Source organism: Sander lucioperca, chromosome 19 (genome assembly GCF_008315115.2).
Source record: "Sander lucioperca isolate FBNREF2018 chromosome 19, SLUC_FBN_1.2, whole genome shotgun sequence".
Classification (NCBI taxonomy): Eukaryota; Metazoa; Chordata; class Actinopteri; order Perciformes; family Percidae; genus Sander; species Sander lucioperca.
The window spans coordinates 12,222,669-12,241,873 of record NC_050191.1 but is presented as its reverse complement, the minus strand read 5'-3'; the positions used below and the strand labels follow the sequence as shown (position 1 = coordinate 12,241,873).

The window sequence follows — 19,205 nt, the reverse complement described above, 5'->3', positions numbered from 1 at the left end:
TGGAGCTATTTCAAGATCATTTAGCTGGAATGAGCATTTGATTGGCCAGTGCAGCACATTGCCAGATTACGTTACAGTTTGTTGCAACAAAGTTGAGCCAGGTTTAACTTTTTTTTTCTCACAGCCCTACGTGTGTAAATGCAGTGGGTTCATTCAAAGTAAATGATGATGCACTATTCTGGATAAAGGTAAGACTTTATTGATCCCTTGGTGAAATTCACAAGCTCTCCGGGAGTATAAGCCTCACCTTTTGCAACATTAAAGTAAGCTAATGCACACATAAACCAATAATATAAATTATTCTGAAATGAGCCATTCTGCATAATGAATACTTTTTGAGTGCTTTAAGTATATTTTGATGCTCATAATTTTAAATAATAATTATCAATATTTTTATCAGGAGCACCAAAATTCCTGCAACGCCTTTGCTACTTAATGTTTATTTTTCGACAACGATGCTCACAACTGATCAGTTTGAATGGTGCCCCAACAATGCTGTGAGTGTTCCTTCCTTACCTTGTCCAGTGCGCTGTTTATACCACATTTAGTTTGTCAGTGCTCTGTGTTATTGTGTGCCCCTTTACACTGGATGCAGGAGTTACCGTTTTTTTATTCATATCTTAAATATCTCAGTGTGTAAAGAAAAATACATAGCCTATTAATTAAATGACATATGATAAAGTAAATGAAACATAAAACATCAGGTATTAAGCATAATAAATAAACAATGGCATCAATAGGTCAATATAACTTACTGAGGAGCTACAGCAAATATCGATGTTCAACCAGAAAAATGTTGCAGGAGTTTGCGGATCAATCAACAGAGACTAGCGCTGTGACGTCAACACCGCCGCTGTGAAACAGAGCACTGGGGGATCATCACTCCCCATCCATTAGCAGCTAGCTGGCTAACTCTGGCTAACGTCAGCTATGGTCCATCACCATTATTATCTTATTTCTAAAATAAACAACTGTTTGGAATGACCCGGCTAGCTAACAACAGACTGGGAACATGGGGACTGTTTGGATTCTAACTAGGATCGCAATGGTGCAACGAAGCGAGGTAAGGGGTCAAGAGAGCTTTGCTACCTACTGCTTATCTGTAGTAAATATGCTAGTTAGCTTGTTTACAGGACCACCGGAGCCGCCGCATTGAACGCAGTCCCCTAGCTAGATTAGCTTCCTAACGGCTAATCCTCTCAAACGACCGATTTATGGCCATTTATGACCAGTGATTGCCGCTGCGCTAGTCCTGGTTGTGGTGTGGCACGAAGTCAAATAATGCTAGCTGCTATCTTTTCGTGACCATCTAGCACTCGTTAGCGTCTTGCATGAGCCTTAAATGCGTGAGGTATCTAACAGTTGTAGCAGTTTAAATGGCATCAACCACATGTTTCTGTCAGGCACAATAACATGTAACAAGTAATGCTTCATCTTTCCATCTTTTGCACGCCCAGTAGCATGCAGCGTGCTGTGATTTTTGAAGAGAAAATGGACCTGCATTTTAAAAATCTGTTCCCTGTTTTTTAGTGAGGGGCTTGCGTCACTGATGCCAGGTGCAGGCTGTAGCTGAGAGCACTCAGGATGAGTGGGGCTGGAGAGCACACAGACATCCTGTCAGTGGTAGACGTGGTCAGAGACAGATGGAAAGTGGTAAGAGAAATCACAAAATCATGTTTAAAAAAACAGACAGATGGCCCAATGAAGAGAGCAATGATTTATCCACAACCACATGTTAGGTTGACAATTAATATTCCCTTCTTTTCAGGCAAGGAAGATAGGTGGAGGCGGGTTTGGCGAGATCTACGAGGTTTTGGATCAGTTGAGCCAGGCCACTGTTGCCTTAAAGGTGGAGTCTGCTCAGCAACCCAAACAGGTGCTGAAGATGGAGGTGGCTGTGCTAAAGAAGCTTCAGGGTGAGTGATGCTGTCCCCTTCCTTGTCAGTGACAGAAAATTCCCAGATAATTACTAAGTAACCATTGTCCCCAACAGTTCGTTTAGCCAAGTTGGTAACTACCTACATCATGATTTATGATGTTATTTGTTAATTTAGTTAGTAGATGAGAGCCGAGCAATAGCCAAACCCATAGCATTTACTGTGTAAAACCTTTCTGCTTTTTTCAGTGAAGGATAATGTTTTATTTAATAAAAATTATATGATATAAGCTGCAGTGGTCTTTGCTTCAGTCACCCCAAAACACAGTAGGAAACCTAGTGTATCGGAGTTACGTTGTAGAGCCTGATAAACCATTCAGTGAATGAAGGAGGTGTTTATAGTATCTCTAAATCAGTGTCCTAACTACTGATGAAATATTCCAGCAGTGATTTAAATATATCACACAATCAGCGCTTGCAACATGCTATATCTCATATTTGTGTCTGGAACAGTATCAATAAATACAAATGATGAGAGAAAATTTAATATAATATAATACATTTCTGTGACAGGCAAAGACCACGTGTGTCGCTTTGTGGGATGTGGCCGAAATGATCGTTTCAACTATGTGGTGATGGAACTCCAGGTAGGATTTTTTTCAATGTTAGTCAAGTATTTTGTTCGCAGTCAACACCAACCAGTCTGCGTCATATAAGTGTAACACGCTGTCAACTGATTTCCTGTCTTAAGGGGAGGAATCTGGCAGATTTGCGCAGAACCATGACCCGTGGCACCTTCTCCGTCTCCACAACTTTGAGACTTGGCAAGCAGATTTTAGAGGCCATTGAAAGCATCCACTCTGTAGGATTCCTGCACCGAGACATTAAACCTGTAAGTTGACCTGAAACTCTTGTTGGTTTGTAAATTTGTATTTGTATAAGTCAGTTTACCGTTTAACTTGCACTTGCTTGTGTTTTTCTGTGTTGTTAAAATTGTAGTCTAACTTTGCGATGGGAAGACTAACCAGTACCTGCAGATGCTGCTATATGCTTGATTTTGGCTTGGCCCGTCAGTTTACCAACTCCAACCAGGAAGTCCGTCCAGTAAGTACTTCCTGAAAGCAATGGTTTTGGTTTTTAATTAAAGATCCCACAAGTTACCTATCGCCAGAGAAGCTGTTCCAAAGCATACTCTGTCAACTCTTTGAGGTTTGGTCTAGCATGCTGATACAGAAAAGCGTTATGACAGAAGGTTTCAACAGAAATTAAATCAGATACTGTATGATATAACTTACTCTTAGAGCACGAGAGTCATCCAGGTGATAAGATATCTAGAAACACTAAGTTAAAGGTGGAGTTACCGATTCTTATCCAGTACACTTTTTTGTCAGTCAGTCAGCAAATATCTCCTCACACTCTGCTAGCTGTCTGTTCCTTGTGTGCGCTGAAAAAAAATCTGGTGTTCATACACAGCCATGGCTCTGTAAATGGGAAACCAACAAAGTGGCTCAACCGAGCCACACAATACTATTCAGGCTACTAGAGCTGCAAAGATTAATAGATTAATCGATTAGTTGTCAACTCTTAAATTAATCGGCAACTATTTTGATAATCGATTAGTCGGTTTGAGTAATTTTTTTTAAGACAAAAGTAAAAATTCTTTGATTCCAGCTTGTTAAATTGTGAATATTTTTTTAGTTTCTTCTCTCCTCTGTGACAGTAAACTGAATATCTTTGAGTTGTGGACAAAATATCGAGAAAATAATCAACAGATGAATCGACTATGAAAGCAATCGTTAGTTGCAGCCCTACAGGCTACTCTCCCTCTTCGCGTCCTCGTCCACGAGGAGCGGAGCGTAACGTAAATAACATCGAAGAATATATAACCTTGCCAACTTGGTATAAAAATTTCTTTGAGTGTTGAGAACACCAACTTTCACGTGACACCTGTGTGACCTTAATGACCCTCATGTGACCATCCCAAAAAGTTTGAAAGGCCTGGGACTAGGAAATGTCAAAGACTAAAACAGTAAATCCAGTTGCCTTTAACATAGTATTTATAGATACATCAGAATGTTATTTAGGACCTATAAACAAACATTGTGTTATTTGGGTTTCAGTTTATTTGCATTTTACTATATCTTTTATTATATTATATCTCTATTCTCTTTCAGCCTCGTCCTGTGGCAGGCTTCAGAGGAACTGTACGATATGCTTCAGTCAATGCTCATAAGAATAAGGTAAGCATGAACCAAAAACATATTCTGCTATTTTTTATATCTTACCCTTGAAATTACTCACATTTGTGAATCCTAATTTGTAGGAAATGGGTCGTCATGACGACCTGTGGTCCCTCTTCTACATGCTGGTGGAATTCATGGTTGGTCAGCTTCCCTGGAGGAAAATCAAAGACAAAGTATGGGCCTGTATATATCAGTCAGTATAGATTAGTAATTCACAGCATGTGTATCCATTCAAACTCTTCTTTTTCCCCTCCCTGCTCTCAGGAACAAGTAGGAAATCTAAAAGAGACCTATGACCATCGACTCATGCTTAAGCACCTTCCCTCAGAGTTTAGTACTTTTCTGGATCACATCTTGACCTTGGACTACTTCACTAAGCCAGACTATCAGGTTGGCCATCGCTTGTTTGGCATATTTTGCACACACTGTTTATATCCCATCCAGCTGTCAAATGCTGACCCCTCTGGTTTCTCTGTGACAGCTCTTGATGTCAGTGTTTGAGAACGCTATGAAGAGCCACAGCGTGCTGGAGAATGACCCTTATGACTGGGAGAAATGTGACTCGGAGGATATGCTGACCAACACTGCCGCAACAACCACTGCTCAGCAGCTCACTCGCCTCACACCGGCGTACTTGGGGTATTTACAGCTCAAGAAAGGAAGCTCTATCACTATTGACACATAGCCTTTTATTCTGTTAATTGGTTCTTTTTGCAGTTTCACTTGTGCTAGTCAAACTTCCTTCATACTCTGTTGGATATGTGTTGAAATATATAGCTGCAGCTTTTTTTAGACTCAAATTCTGCACAGTAAGAGATCCCTGAGAAAATCGCTGCTCTAAATTGTGCTGTTGAAATGAGCTGCAGGGTGACCTTCCCTTTCCTCCACAGCATGGCCAATGCTTCAGTGCTGCCAGGCGAGCTGCAGAGGGAGAACACTGAGGATGTCCTGCAAGGGGAGCGCCTCAGCGATGCTGACAACTGCCCCCCCATCCCCACACCGACCACCACCCCTGCTGTGGATGTATGGTCAGAGATGGACCGCAACCGAAACCATAAACATGTACAGCCGATGATCAGGAAGGTCAGGGCAATGAACTTTTCACTATAAACGCTAATTAGAATGTTCTTACCTACTGCTGCAATATTATTCTTATGTAAACTCTTCTCTTCCTGTGCATTGAGATGCATAGTTTAGCTGCAGTGCAGTGGATGTCATGCACAAAACTCTCCCCCAAGACTACATTGACTTTGCCCAGAGATATGATAATGGATAAGACCCTGCCAACATCTATCACTACGTCTACTCCTCCTAGGCTTGAATAGAAACCCACTACTGACTGCCTGCTTCCCTATTTAAATAAATGAATGTCTTGATACAGCTTCTTTCTGGGGTTATAAATGTAATATTACCGTTTTTTACCCTTCTTGTCATTCATTCTCCTCAGGTGGTGAGTGAGGATGAACACAGTCAGAACCAGGGGAACCAGAGCCCCAACACCGGCTCCATGCAGAGTTCTCCTAGACGGGTGCGATCAGAGACCATGTTCTTGGAGCGGGCTGCGCCACTGCTCCGGAGGATGAGACACAGTCAGAGCTTGGCGTTTGAAAAGAGGCTTGCACCCGAACCCAAGCCCACCATTGAACGCTTCCTTGAGGCCTAGTTAGTAATCCGTACACATGAAATTACAATATATACAGTTGTGAGAGCTTGCAAAAAAAAAAAACATTTTTGGGAAAACAGACAGAAACTCACCATAACAATTACAATATCTTGTTTCAGCTTGGGCAAACAGCGCCCAGTCCTTTTTCAAGTCGGGGAGCAATCCATTCCTGAGAGGGAACATGGGCAGCATCCTGCCTGCAACGAGGAACACTCTGGCACAGCAACCCCTGACCACGAAGAGGGCGCAGCAAGCAGCGGCTTTGTGGCTGTGAACCTCAGTCCCGTGCCCCAAGAGGGAGACTCTCAGGAGTGGGTGATGCTGGAGCTAGAGCAAGGCAGCGGTTCTGGAGCCACCAAGCCTCAAGGGGAGGCCCTGCATGAGGACAAGCCTGAGACGCACACGCCCGCTGAGACTGAGAACCAGTCCTCTGAGCCACAGGATGGCCAGCCCACAGTGGTGCCGAGCAGTCCTGTCCTGTCACAGATGTCCATGCCCGGCACTTGGTTACTGGGCCACAGGAGGCTGCCGGGAATGCTGGGACAAATGCCCTCTGTCATTATGGGAAGACCCCAGATGGACCAGGTAGGTGTGACCAAACATTTAGTCGTGCATGAACTGAAAGCAGCATTGTGAAATTAAACTAATGAAATAGATATAGGCTGTAAGTACAACAGTACACAATATGAATATAGTAGCTTGGGTATGGTAGATAATGCCAATATTAACTCATACAATCAGTTGAGCTAATTTTATAGGTTTATCTGGTGTTACTCGAAGGTTAGCATTAGGGCTAACTAACTTGGAATAGTTTGTGAACATTACCAACTCGGAATAAGTGTTTTTCTTGTTCTTCCCATTCTGCTGACATAACGTGAATGCAGCATAAGCACAGTGTTGCTAAAGTTTGTGCTTAGTTGCCATGGAAACGTAGATCTCCAAACTTTTCATGATTTTGAGCACCTCTACGACTTAGATATACTTCGGACTTTAGACATGCTCTAATTAATACTCAATTCATTATTAATTTATAGGTTTTTTTTACAAAGTTTCGGAGAGAAAAATAGGATGGAATTTTTCAAAAATAGGTGTTACAACTTTGGACTTTTAAAGGCCATACCCTCTAACAATTGTAAACTCTTCTCAGTCCTCTAGCTGTGCGCTACATTCCCCTGTGCAGGAGAGGAGTGAAGCAATACCACTAGAAGCACCATCTGCTAAATCTGAAAAACTCCCTGAGGAAATCTTCAAAGATGGAGGGAGGTTGGAGTTAGCTCCAGTGCCAAGTTCAGCCAAAGGCCCCAATGCTCATCTGACAAACGACAGAGACCCAGAGAGTGATTCTGGTCTGCCGGATCGCTCCTCCGAGCCGAATCAGCAGCCTCAAGCTGACACAGCAGGAGGCGCTGTGGAGAGCACCGTCACCGTCTCGTCCTCTCCCCCGCCAGCTCTGCTCAGGAGAAGAGACTCTCCCTCGTCCCCAAGATTGAGTCGAATCCCAGTACGAGACCCCAGCAACCCCCTGGACTCTCCGAGCCGGGACCTCAACATGGAGAGGCGTCATCGCTGGAGCAGTCCAGTCCCCGGCTCCCCCACCCACTCACCCTCTCCATCTCTGTCCTGTGACAACCTTCCTTGCGCTTTGCCAAGAGACAGGCTCTTCTCAGAGCGAGGCTCCAGGTCTGATTGTGTAGGAGAAGACCCTCTCTCTCTGTCCTCCTCATCAGGTAGTAAAAGTAAGATTCCACGTCCTGTGAGTGCCGCCTTTATGCCCGAGCAACTCACCAGCAGGTTTCTGCCTCGACCACCTCCTGGGAAACCACCCATCCGCCCGTGTGTGGACAACAGGTATGACGTTAAAACATTATGGCTAATAATTTAAATCCTGATTTAGAATATAAATGGGATTTTCACTTCCAGAACGTCACTGTTGACCTCTATAATTGGCCTTTTTCCATTATACAATGGGCAACTGCAATCTGATTTTATGCTGTACACGTTGCTAATAGTTTTCCACCCAACAGCAGGGCACAGTAATAGTAGTAACCTTGGTGAGGAGTTGGTGTGCGGCCTGTCACCTGCAACAGCTCCATCTCGTTCTATATCTTCCTGCAATAATTACAACTGATCTGCTGTCAAAAAATGCAGTTGCCTTGTTTTGCTGATTTGCATTTTTGATGAATGATCCTTGTCGCACTTCTGCTTCACAATAAAAGCCACCACATGTTTTAGCAGTTAAATTCTTTTAATGTGATGTTTAATAAGCAGCAGTAGGAAATGTTCAGTTTGCATTAGCAGTAGCTTAATACGGCTCTGGTACGTTGTTGGAAGACTGAACAGTAAACAGTGAGGCTGTCATCAATGAGATTAAATTACAGACAAACAGGAATGCTGGATCGTTTCCTGTGAATTCCTTGTGCATAGGTAGGCCATCTGAACCCATTGTGGGAAAGGCAGACTACAGCACTAATGAAATCTACAAGAGTTAATTAACAATAAATATTAATTATCAAAAACAGGATTTTAAGGGACGTTTTAACGATTATAACTTTAATTTCTCTCTACGGAAAGATTTGAGGAGGAATCATACAGAAGGCATCGTAATCGTATCGTCTTGTGTTCTTTTCTCCAGACGACGGCGGTTAAGAGTGCGTGCCAGCAGCACTAGTGACGCAGATTTTCTAGCCAGTCTGACTCAGCTGATGCAGGACCGAAGCGGGATGCTCTTCAGCCCTCCTCCGCGCCCTCGCAGCTCCTCCTCCTCCCTTCAGCGCTCGCTAAGCTCCTCCCCCTCACGCCAGGAGCTCCGGGAGGGCGGGGCACTGCAGGGACGCAGCCGCTCTCCATCTAGCTTCTCCAGCTCCCCTCCCCCTCGGCACCCTCACCCACATGACAGGTTCGGAGGGCAGGGTCAGTGGGGCCACAGCTCCAGGGGAAGGGGTCTCATCCACGAGAGTAAAGGCTCCGGCAAAGTGAGTCGATGACTGTATTTGACACACAAGTGACTGATCCGGATAGTGCAACTGTAGCGAGAGGCTGTTCCACATCCAGTCGTTGATAGCATGTGTAAATATGGTATTTACTCAAGGGAATGTACTGTATGTAATGTAAAATGTATAAATTGTATTTATTTATTTATTTATTCATTTGTTGGATGTGTCTCTCAAAATACTTGACAATGTGGCTTGATACCTGCAGTTGAAACAAAAAGGTTGAGAAAACCTTAAGATTGCCAACTCTTACCTCTCATTTTAACTCTTCTCTTAACTCTCCATATAGGCCTAAGATGAGACCAAAAAGATAATGTTTAATACCTGAAGGATGTAAAAATGATGCTAATTGTAAATATGTACCATGAGGACATAATAAACACTAATAGGAACCATGTAATCACGTTAAGAACACTAAAAGTAAATAACACCTCACGTAGTATACCAACATCAGCATTCATGTACAGAACCAGGGCATGCAGCCCCATGTTGACCTCACTCCTGTAAAACAGCTAGATTAATTATTGTATTTGACAATGAATTGTTCATTTGGCATATCACAGTGTAGTAGTGCGCTTTTACTTTGCTAGAAAATATTTGTCATGCAAAAGGCATCTGCATATTAGAATGTACATGTAAGTGCACTCATACCTAAGTATTGCATGAGCATCATTGCAAATGATTTTTTTTTTATTCATTTGTAAAATCCGCTAAGACATCTGTATTTTTGTTGAACTGCTTCTGATTAATATACATTATAATGTAGACCAGCAATGATGTGCAATTTTATTTCTTACATCAAGTAGATGATAAAGTAAAAAACTGATACAAATGGAACCTGTTTATCATGTCTGATTGTCGCATTTTATTTTTTATCACAATTTAAAATGCATATTAAAATAAGTAAATTCAATAAATGCCAGATCTCAAAAATGTTACTTCCTGGCTATACCTGCTGCAGTTTTTGTTGGGATTAAAGGGTCAGTTCGCCTAAATTTACTCACTATTTCCTTATTCACTCGTAGAGGTTTGCAGATCGTTTTGGTTTTATTTGCCTCAGTGTTAATATGTCTGTCTCTGAGATTTCTGCCACCACCTCGATACAATTGAATGGAATTTGTTTTGTGGCACTCCCAGCAATGGAAACAGCAGCAACAGTGACCCAGTTACTCTGGGTAATCCACAGTGATTGATTTTTATTAGAACTAGTGTCTACGGGAGGAATAGTCCCAACCTTAGCAGCACTGTCAGTGATCCGATAAATGGGAAAAGACAGTCAAAGTAGACAGGTAAACCTTGACTAAACATGCTCAAATTATGAAGTGTTTTTGTTATCCTCAAGTTAAACTCAAGTCACACCAACTCAGACTGCAACATGTCCCCTGAGAACAATCACTTGTCAAATTCTGTTGAAGCAGCTGACAGACGTCCTTGTAAGCACAAGAGAGACTGCTGATGCGCCAGTGGGGTCCCAGATGACAACAGTGAAATAAAGACTCCTCCATCTGTTGTGGTCACTGTTAAATTTTAAAATCAGTAATTGACAAGTAGTTAAAGTATGTGTAGACAAAGGAAAATCTCAACAATGATGAGCTCTAAACTCCTTTTTAATAACAGCAAGATGAATCATTGGTTTGAGCTTTCTTGCTACACCGTGCCCACTCTGAAAACAATTTCTTTCACCAAAACAACTAAGGTTTGTCAGTGTTTATGTACAAGAGGAAGGGGCTGTAATGACTATTGACTGCTACACAAGAAACTAAAACTACAACAAATGGCCAGATGGTGGCACTTTAACAAGCAACTTAATTAACAAAAACAATCTCACTGCTGTTCTGGAGCTTTTGAGTCAGCTTGACCAGCTGTCATGGAAATATTTGAAATTTCAATTTTTTCTGACCACTTAAAAGGACTTCTTGTCTATGTTAGTGTACAAATGTATGTTGTTGTTTTTTTTGTTAACTGCCGTTTCCAAAGTCAGAAATTAAGTTTTAATCTCAAGCAACTTCACAAATAGGGTCATAACTGTGAAGACTGGATTTTATCTTCCCCAAGCATCTGGGCTCAGAGTTGAACATGTTTAAAACACTGCAGTTTGGTGGCAATGAGACATACTATTTAGGGACAAGCTTTTGGCAAAAATAACCATTTAAGTGGATGCATTTTACTTTTTTTATTCTAACATTTGAAATTAACTATTTACCATTTTTTATTACAAATTATAGCATTTTTTGGATAACAAAGCTGTTATTTCTATAGCTGCACAGTAAACCCCCTTATTTTGTCATACTGACTTTTTTGTCATTCTGACTTTTTTGTCATTCTGACTTTGCAACATCAGATGATGTGTTGGGCAGTAAAATGCAGATGGAAATAAAATGTAAAAATATTTATTTACAGTACATCGTAAATTCAAATACAGAATAGTTGTTGTCTTGTAGGATAATACTAAGTTATATGTCCTGCTCAACTGATATCAGCATACAGTAATTTATAAACAGCCAAAGACTTAAAATGCGGTGTACTTAATTGAAGACGTGCATACAATTTTGAATGCATGATAAAAAAAGGATTGGAACCCAGATGCCAGCAGCCAACAACACGTCCGTGGTGGTGACACTATCTAAAAAGTGAATCATGACCTGCAGGTGTAAGGTCTAGAAGAGAGGCGCAGACTGTCTGGGGTCATCTGGTAATACACTGATGGAGTCCTCTGCCTTTCCACACAGCATGCAGAGCATAGTGTACTCCTGGACAGCACAAAACAGACTTAATATAAATATTTTAAGACTATACAGTGGCAACAACTAACCCTAAATTCTATTGAATTAGTAGGTTAGGTTAGGTTTCTTTATTAGTACCAGAGGGTAAATTTGTTGTGCAGACAAGAGTACAGCAGTCCAAGTAAAAAAACAACCACAAACATCATCATCAAACATCAGAACAGACACTCTCAAACAGACTTCAATACAATACAGCAGACCAAAATGGGATATAAAACAGCTTATAAGTGCTCCTCCCCCTTTCCCCCCAACAGGAGCCTGAAGTTGATGATATGATATATAACAGGTTTGCCCTATTAAGCATTTTCCTCACATACAAATCTACTTAGTTATTATATGGTAAATAAACCAGTGTAGATATACCTTACCTGGTATTCATCAACAACAGAGAAAGTGTATTCATGCCTGGCGATGACATGGTCACAATTTTTGCAAACATCTGGAAGGAGAAATGGACATCAGTGGATTATTGTTAAACATGCTGTGGTAGCGTTTCTTACAAGGTTGGGATTATTAACACTAGTAGCCACTAACTTTTGGTGAATTATGAAAGATTCTGGTAATTCTTTCTTTTTCACAAGACCCTCTGAAGAAATATGCTATATAGCCAAAACCATTCAGACACCTTAATATGCTGCTGTAACAGCCTCCACCCTTCTTCAAAGGCTTTCCACAAGATTTCGGAACTTGGCTGCAGGGATTTGGTCCCACTGAGCCACAAGAGCATTAGTGAGGTCGGCCACTGATGTTGGGGGATATGTCCTGGCTCACAGTTGATATTCCAGTTCACCCTAAAGGTGTAGAAATGGGGATGAGTTCAGAGCTGTGTGCAGGCCAGTCAAATTCTTCCACCCCAACTGGGAAAACATTTCTTTATGGAATGTGGCATGTTGAAACAGGAAAAGCATCTTCCCCAACCTGTGTTGCCACAAAGTTGGAAGCACCCTATTGCCTAGATATATCACTGCATGCTGCAGCATTAAGATTTACCTTGGATGACACCAAGGGGCCTTGACCAAACTTTTTTTTTTAAAACAGGCCCATAAGTGCATAAACGATCAGAACATTATTTTTTTAAAGGTATTTATGAAAACTGGTTGGTAAAAATGTGTCAGAGCACAAGAAAATGACTAACGGTCATATGTTACGATCTCCTCTCCATCATCATCCTCTGTGGCTTTATTGCTGATCAGCACAAAGTCCCTCTGATGGCAGTTGGCACAGCCCAGGTAGTTCATCAGGTAAGAGCCATTCTCCAAACAAGTGTTCCCCTGAGCAGGAAATCACAGGAATACCATCACATGTAACTCTTTCTGCTCTCACCCTGAATTGTAACGTTATACTTAAGCAGGACATCATCGTTTGAGGTGGTTGATTCACCTAACTTTAAATAAATAATCTCACAGGTATCCGTCAGTATCTATACATTTACTAAATGCGTAAATTAGCGTGTGTGTGTCAGACTTACCCGATCTGGGTATTCTTTTTGCACACAGCCGTTGCACATTTTAACTTGAAAATCTTTTTTCAAGTCAGTTGGCGATAAAACACTGTAAACGGCCAGATGCGGTTTGTAGAGAATAGAAGAGGAAGAGAAGAGACGCCCCAACTCAGAGTAATTTCCTGTATCTGTGTCACGTGGGTTTCGCCCATGGCTGTATGACTCTTTTAGGAGACGGCAGGGCCTGAGTGAACGTGAACAATTTTTTTTTTTTGCTTTTTAACCCAAAGTAAATATTGGACCATTTTTTTTACAAGCCACGTATCTCCGAACATTCTGACCATCTGGCATTTTTCAGACGGACAAGTCAGAAGAAAATTAACTTTGTTCGAGACCTGTTTCTGTCTCAGCAACAAGCTCTCGCGAGATCTGGCAACACGGATAGACTAAAGTCATTCGCGAACGCCACAAATAAGTTATTTGCTATGCTAAATATAATAGCTGATTTTAGCAAAAGAAATATAAATTAATTATGCAATTACACAATATTACACAACTTTTCATCTATTCACATACGTTCTATAGTGCTCATAATAGAAAATCTTTGAAACAGCTATTACAAAAAGCTTCTTCTTTTTGCATAGACTGTAAATATGTATTATTTGTAATGTTTATCTAATCTCTTTTATGTCGTTTTGGCAAAAACGTCCACTTCCACTTCTGCGCGGAACGGTGGTCCCTGTGGCTCATTAGAGCTTTAAAACATCCTCATGAGCGGACGTCTTTGCAAAAAAACCAAATCGCTCTTATCCCATATTTTGTAGATCTAGAAGGGCACCACCGCCAAACTTCCGGTGCCATCTTTAACGATAACGATTGGCCAACGTAAACATAACGTAATTTACGTAAGCAAACATGGCGGTTGAGCTGCTGTTGAGTTTTGTTGCCATGTGAAATTTGTCTGGTAATGTACTTAATATGTTTTCAGTAACAATTTACCTAAATGCCGTTTACACTGCCCACCAGCTTGTGTGAATTGTAACGCAGGGAGCGTTGATCTATTTAGTCCACCTCAAACATGAACGCTGGCTAGTTCCGACTTGACAACCACGTTGTGCTACTGTTAACATTAACGTTAGAAGTTTAGACTCGACGATTGCAGTGTAACGTTTCTACGAGTTATTAACTGTGCCCAGCAGTCACCAAATAACCTACCGATGTAACGTAAATACCACTTATAGTCTAACATAATGTTTTATCGGCTATAGTCTTTGTTCTGCGATGATAGCTTTATTCATCCCATATTATTGAATGCTACTGCAAAGCTTTGTTTGCATAGCTATATGTGAAGTTATCCCCTGTTCTTGTTTCACCTGTTCAGAAATGGCACAGGTTCAAACCCCACCTGGTAAGGTGGGCAAAATGCCCGTGAAGAAGAAGAACAACCCACAGTACTTCAAGAAGAAGGCCAAAACAAACTACTGTATTTTGTGTCGCAGGTCTCATTTGAAAATTGTAAGTGGCTCTAACTTGACCAAGACATTTAAATGAGTAGCAGTGCTCGCTAGTATGTTCCCCCCCCACCCCCCACCTGCAGCCGTTCTAAATGATCTATACTTTTGACATTATGTCTCTTCACTACAGGAAGCACACGAGCATGTGCATGGTATGCTGCATCACAGAGAGCTGGAGACAGTGCTGGGCAAGTGAGTGATGTTTGTCAGATATACAAATGTGTAACTGTTCTCTTTTAAGCAATCATTTTTTCACAATATATGCAAAATACACCAGTAAACATACATAATGAGCTTGATAAGACATTTTGGTAGGAGACATAGTATGATCTGAGAGAAGAAGGATGGCACCTTATGCACAGCATGTCAAGGTTGCATTCTTCAGGAGTATTCCCCTCAGCTGGGTATCGAATCTCCAAACGTTGTTGTGCCACCTCACGTGTTCATAGCACTACACTACTTATTTTATTAAGACTTAAGATAATTGTTTGGTATTGTACTAAAACTCAGGTGTTGTGTGAAAAAAATCAAATGATAACCTAGCCCCAGAGTATTTTCCTGCCTTACTGAGATAACCTAATCATAACATGCATTGACCCAGACATCTACTTATATCTGACAAAATGTTGTTGTGTTCTTCCATTAACAGGGATTCATTTCATGAATGTCAGGCGTGTAAAGCATCCTCCATGGGCTTAAATGAGTATGCTCAGCACATTTCCACTGCGCAACACAAAGCCAAGTTGAAGATTTTGATTGCTAAAAATATAAAGCCCATCTCTCTGTGTAAGACTCTGAGCAAAGAGACCATGGATCGGATCTTGGAGAGAAACAAGACACTAAAAAAAGAGGAGTAATAATTTCACCTGTTTATCTGTTTGCATTTTTATACTCTCCATGTTGTAATATGTTTGAATAACTCTGGATTTGTTTTATATTACAGGAAGAAAGTAAGGGGCAAGAAAAAAAAGAAACAGAAGCAAGTAGCTGGTCAGCAGCGTGCAAACATGCAACAGGGAGCCAGCAAAAAAAATAAAGTGATGTCCAAACAAGTGAAGATGAGGAGACTGCAACAGGAAACCTACCAACAAGGAGCAAACAGTGCTGTTGTTCAAAACAAAGAGAATAAAGTGTCCAGTCTGCAAAGGCCTCTTCACCAAAGAGAACCAACTCTGCAGAATCAAAGCGGAAGATTGCCTTGTTTGTCAGGAGAGCCTGCAGGTCAAACTCGTCATTACCCTCATGTTCGAGACCAGTTCACCCAATCAGCTCAGCAGCTAAGGTATGATGAAAACTTTTCGGTCAAAATTGAGAGCTCCCAAACAGGCAGACTTGTTAGAAGACCAGACAACACTCAAGCAGGTGCCGCTAACAAGCCAGGAAGAAAAACATGGCCTACCATCAGCCAGAATGGCTATTACAACCAGCAATACGATGGAGACTTCACCAGTGATCACCTTCCTCATAATGGAGCCATCATCTTCGTTCATGACCAGAATGAGAGTACGGTATCTACTCAGCCAGAACAAGAATGTTCAGCTCAACCTGCTTCAGCAAACGGATCCACCAACGCAGCTCCCATACGGGATGTCGACGTCAGTGCAATGCTACGGCAAATCAGAAGAGCGCTGGGCGTGAGAGAGCCGTGCAGAGCTGACCGTGAAGCCCGGAAGCAGAACAGTGATGTAGGTGTCCGGGTGGCTGATCGCAGCACCACGCAACAAGCTGGAGCTGAGAAAGAGCAGCAGACAGGTGGCTCCTTTACGAACAATGTCAAGACGGCTACACTTCACATCACCTCTGCTGCAGCTACACCTGTGCAATCCTCACAGGTCAACAGCACTGCTCCCTCCAATATTGCTCCTCCTAAGCCAAAGCTGACAACATATAAAATGACACAAGGAACAACTCAGCATTGTGAGAAGAGCTCAATGTTTGCAAGTAACTCAAATGGACCATCAAACAGCAGGGAGAGAGAATCTCAGGGGACCCTCGACAGCCAGTGCTCGACCACATCCTCTGAGCCCAACCAGAACATCACCCGAAAGGTTCGAATTGCCCACGACTTAGCCAAAGTTCAGGGGGGAAAAGAGGCTGGGCTTAAACCAACCCTGAATACAATTTTCAGCTTATCAGGGGCCAAGAGTAAGTCGAACTGGAGGACGATATATGAGGAGACGAAAAGGAAAAAGCAGGAAAGGGGCAAAGGCAACCCCAGGTAAACCTCTTCTTGTCTTTTGAACTGTATCTGTTTTACCCTTTGTTTGCCATAAATAAGTTACAGTGTTTTATTTGTATTCATTCTGTGTGTGACAGGTTTGGAATTAAGTTGGCGAACCCTCTGTCTGACCAAGAAAGCTCAACACAAGCAAAGGACAATGACATAAGTCTGTCAGAAGGCTTCCACTGGGAGTCGTTCCCAAACAGTCCTTCAGGTGCGCACTGGACCAAGCTACCTCCTCCACCCCAGGACACAACAAATAATGACTCTCGCCCAGAAACACAGTCAGATTCTCAGCTGCAGGAGCCTTCGGAGCAGCCTGCTGCAGCCTTCCAGTGCTGCAGCAGTCAGACAGTCGAAGCTCTCTCTGTGAAGGTGGAGCCAAACTTGGAAGATGAGAATGGAGATTTGAGAGCCAACAGTAGTGCCAGCAAGAGGAAACACAACAGGGTGAGTAATATACAGTGTTGTTAAGTGTCAGGCACAGCTGAAACATCCCGTTGATACATGTTTTTAGTTGGAATTGGAAATTAAATTGTTGTGTGTTCTTACAGAATGATGGCATTTCTGATAAGGAGCCAAGTGGAAAAAAGAAAAAAACAAAGTCAAACAAAGGTGATTCTGATATTTTAAGTGCTTTATTTTTTTATTTTTTTTTACTCCATAATGTGTAATTCTAACATGCAGTGAGAAGTGTATCAAGTGTTTCAAGTGAAAATATACTGTATGGACATCACATGTAGGTACAAGGCTACTGGGAAATGTCATAAATGAAAAGAGAGAACTGACACACCACAAATGTATTTGGATGACGTTTTGATCCCATTTAGGTCATCGGATTACAATAAAAAAAAATTCATCCAATAAATCTCAGTGTGTATTTTCTTCCTTGTTTTCCTACCAAACAGACCAGACGCAAATGGACCAGCTCTTGGCTGTGTCTCTGAGGGAGGATGAGCTGAGCCACTCGTTGCAGGATCTGGACAAGTCTCTGGTCCAGGCTCGCAATGCCCTGCAAGCTGCCTACACAGAAGTCCAAAGACTCCTGCTATTGAGACAGCAGGTACCACCACTAATGGACACAGCATTTTTTTTTACCTTTTCCTCAGTGTTTTCATGGGTTTACATTAAATTGTTCTTCCTGCTGTTATAGTTTACCGCTGAGGTCAACAGTCTGAGAGCCCAGCGCATTGAAATCCTGCAAGGGATGCAAGGTACAGTAAATTTACCCTTTGCTTTAAATGGCTTTATACGCAACAAGTAGTTTACTTTTTTCTTTCTTAATCTCTTTCAGGAGGGTACACAGGTGCATCTAATGTAGCAGAGAAAGCCCCCACCTTATCAGCAGGGGCTAATGCTAGCGTGCAGCCAAGACTCTCTCCCCTTCCTTCCTTTAGTGCTTTCCCGACCTCCTACAGCCAGCAACAATCTCCCACAAACCAAGCATCTTCCATTAGCCCCCTTGTCCTGCCAACCATGCCAGTAAAGCAAGAAACAGTCCAACTATCCCCAGCTGGACAGGCTAGTCAATTTTCCAAAACATTGTCCTGTAACTCTGATACACTTCAAGTACCTGCAAACCAACCTGTGCCCTTGTTTCCCTCTGATTTGCTCCCTTCACTGCTGCATCAGTCACCACACTTAGCTGCTCATACAACTGCTGTTACCCCTCTAAAACAACTCAAAACAGAGTGCTCTACATCAGCAAATACAAATAATTTCCCTGAATCATCTGCTGCGCAACAGACAGTGAGGATGTCAGCTGACAGTGATTCTGAGGAAGAGATGGGAGGAAATCTCTGCATAGAACAAGTTAAAGAAAAAGAGCCAGCAACAGAGAAGCCAGTCTCCACTTTTGACCCCAAAAGTGGTCAAAATGCATCTGCTGCTGCAGCACCAGACGACGATGGAGGGAACGAGAGCGACGCCTCTGTCAAAATGGTGGAGCCCTCCGGCCTGGTGGTCATCGACATTGATGAATCGGACAATGAGGATGCACCAAATGTTCCAGTCCACCAAGAGCCTCCTCAGAAGTCAGTCAGTGTGGAGTTCAGTTCTTTAAGCACACAGACGTTTCAGCAAAATTACGTTGAGAGGTGAGATAACGTTTGGTTTAGAATCTTGAACGTTACAAGCATTGCTTTACTTTTGACACGTGACAGACTTTTCACTCTTGACCACTCAGAAAAGTTCAGCCCACATTTGTGCCAGTTGACGTAGTCGAGGATGAGGAGCCGTCCGTGGGATCTTTTTTCAATCACACAGGCCCCGTCCACGGCCTCCATGTTCACGAGGGTCGGTTGTACACATGTTCAGGGGACAACACAGCACGGGCCTACAGTCTGATGGTATGTTGATCAGGGTCCAAAATGTATATCCACTTTGGTCCAACTTTGTCCCTGCTGCCAATTGTATCCTTCCTCAGTCAATAATCAGATGAAACCAGAACAATCCCTCTGTTTAATGCAGACTGT

The 19,205-nt window shown here is 42.2% G+C and overlaps 3 protein-coding genes across 4 annotated transcripts in view; 2 read left to right on the top strand and 1 right to left on the bottom strand.

The window, feature by feature from the left end:
- The first annotated feature begins 796 nt into the window (after positions 1 to 796).
- On the top strand, positions 797 to 9,771 carry ttbk2b (tau tubulin kinase 2b). The gene is made up of 15 exons (XM_031322481.2): positions 797 to 1,063; positions 1,531 to 1,653; positions 1,769 to 1,916; positions 2,450 to 2,523; positions 2,628 to 2,768; positions 2,876 to 2,980; positions 4,051 to 4,116; positions 4,200 to 4,292; positions 4,384 to 4,509; positions 4,601 to 4,758; positions 5,010 to 5,202; positions 5,567 to 5,781; positions 5,902 to 6,367; positions 6,930 to 7,630; positions 8,415 to 9,771. Exons 2-15 carry the CDS (start codon positions 1,585 to 1,587, stop codon positions 8,764 to 8,766), a joined length of 2,907 nt encoding a protein of 968 aa, XP_031178341.1. The 5' UTR covers positions 797 to 1,063; positions 1,531 to 1,584; the 3' UTR covers positions 8,767 to 9,771.
- Positions 9,772 to 10,678: 907 nt separating this feature from the next.
- On the bottom strand, positions 10,679 to 13,228 carry churc1 (churchill domain containing 1). Its single transcript, XM_031322577.2, has 4 exons — positions 13,024 to 13,228; positions 12,691 to 12,826; positions 11,924 to 11,994; positions 10,679 to 11,522 (listed from the first exon to the last, which is right to left on the bottom strand). The coding sequence occupies exons 1-4, from the start codon at positions 13,060 to 13,062 to the stop codon at positions 11,430 to 11,432; spliced, it is 339 nt and encodes a 112-aa protein (XP_031178437.1). The 5' UTR covers positions 13,063 to 13,228; the 3' UTR covers positions 10,679 to 11,429.
- Positions 13,229 to 13,831: 603 nt separating this feature from the next.
- The window catches only part of znf106b (zinc finger protein 106b), a 13,750-nt gene continuing 8,376 nt past the window's right edge, over positions 13,832 to 19,205 (top strand). The window contains exons 1-11 of one of the 2 annotated variants that reach the window (XM_031322458.2): positions 13,832 to 13,960; positions 14,378 to 14,511; positions 14,641 to 14,702; positions 15,160 to 15,360; positions 15,454 to 16,728; positions 16,827 to 17,181; positions 17,286 to 17,346; positions 17,640 to 17,794; positions 17,885 to 17,945; positions 18,026 to 18,827; positions 18,917 to 19,079. In XM_031322458.2, coding sequence (XP_031178318.1) covers positions 14,380 to 14,511; positions 14,641 to 14,702; positions 15,160 to 15,360; positions 15,454 to 16,728; positions 16,827 to 17,181; positions 17,286 to 17,346; positions 17,640 to 17,794; positions 17,885 to 17,945; positions 18,026 to 18,827; positions 18,917 to 19,079 — 3,267 coding nt within the window. In that variant the 5' untranslated portion in view covers positions 13,832 to 13,960; positions 14,378 to 14,379. Of the gene's footprint in view, positions 13,961 to 14,377; positions 14,512 to 14,640; positions 14,703 to 15,159; positions 15,364 to 15,453; positions 16,729 to 16,826; positions 17,182 to 17,285; positions 17,347 to 17,639; positions 17,795 to 17,884; positions 17,946 to 18,025; positions 18,828 to 18,916; positions 19,080 to 19,205 lie in introns of both variants that reach the window. The other variant, XM_031322456.2, reaches the window with a different exon arrangement.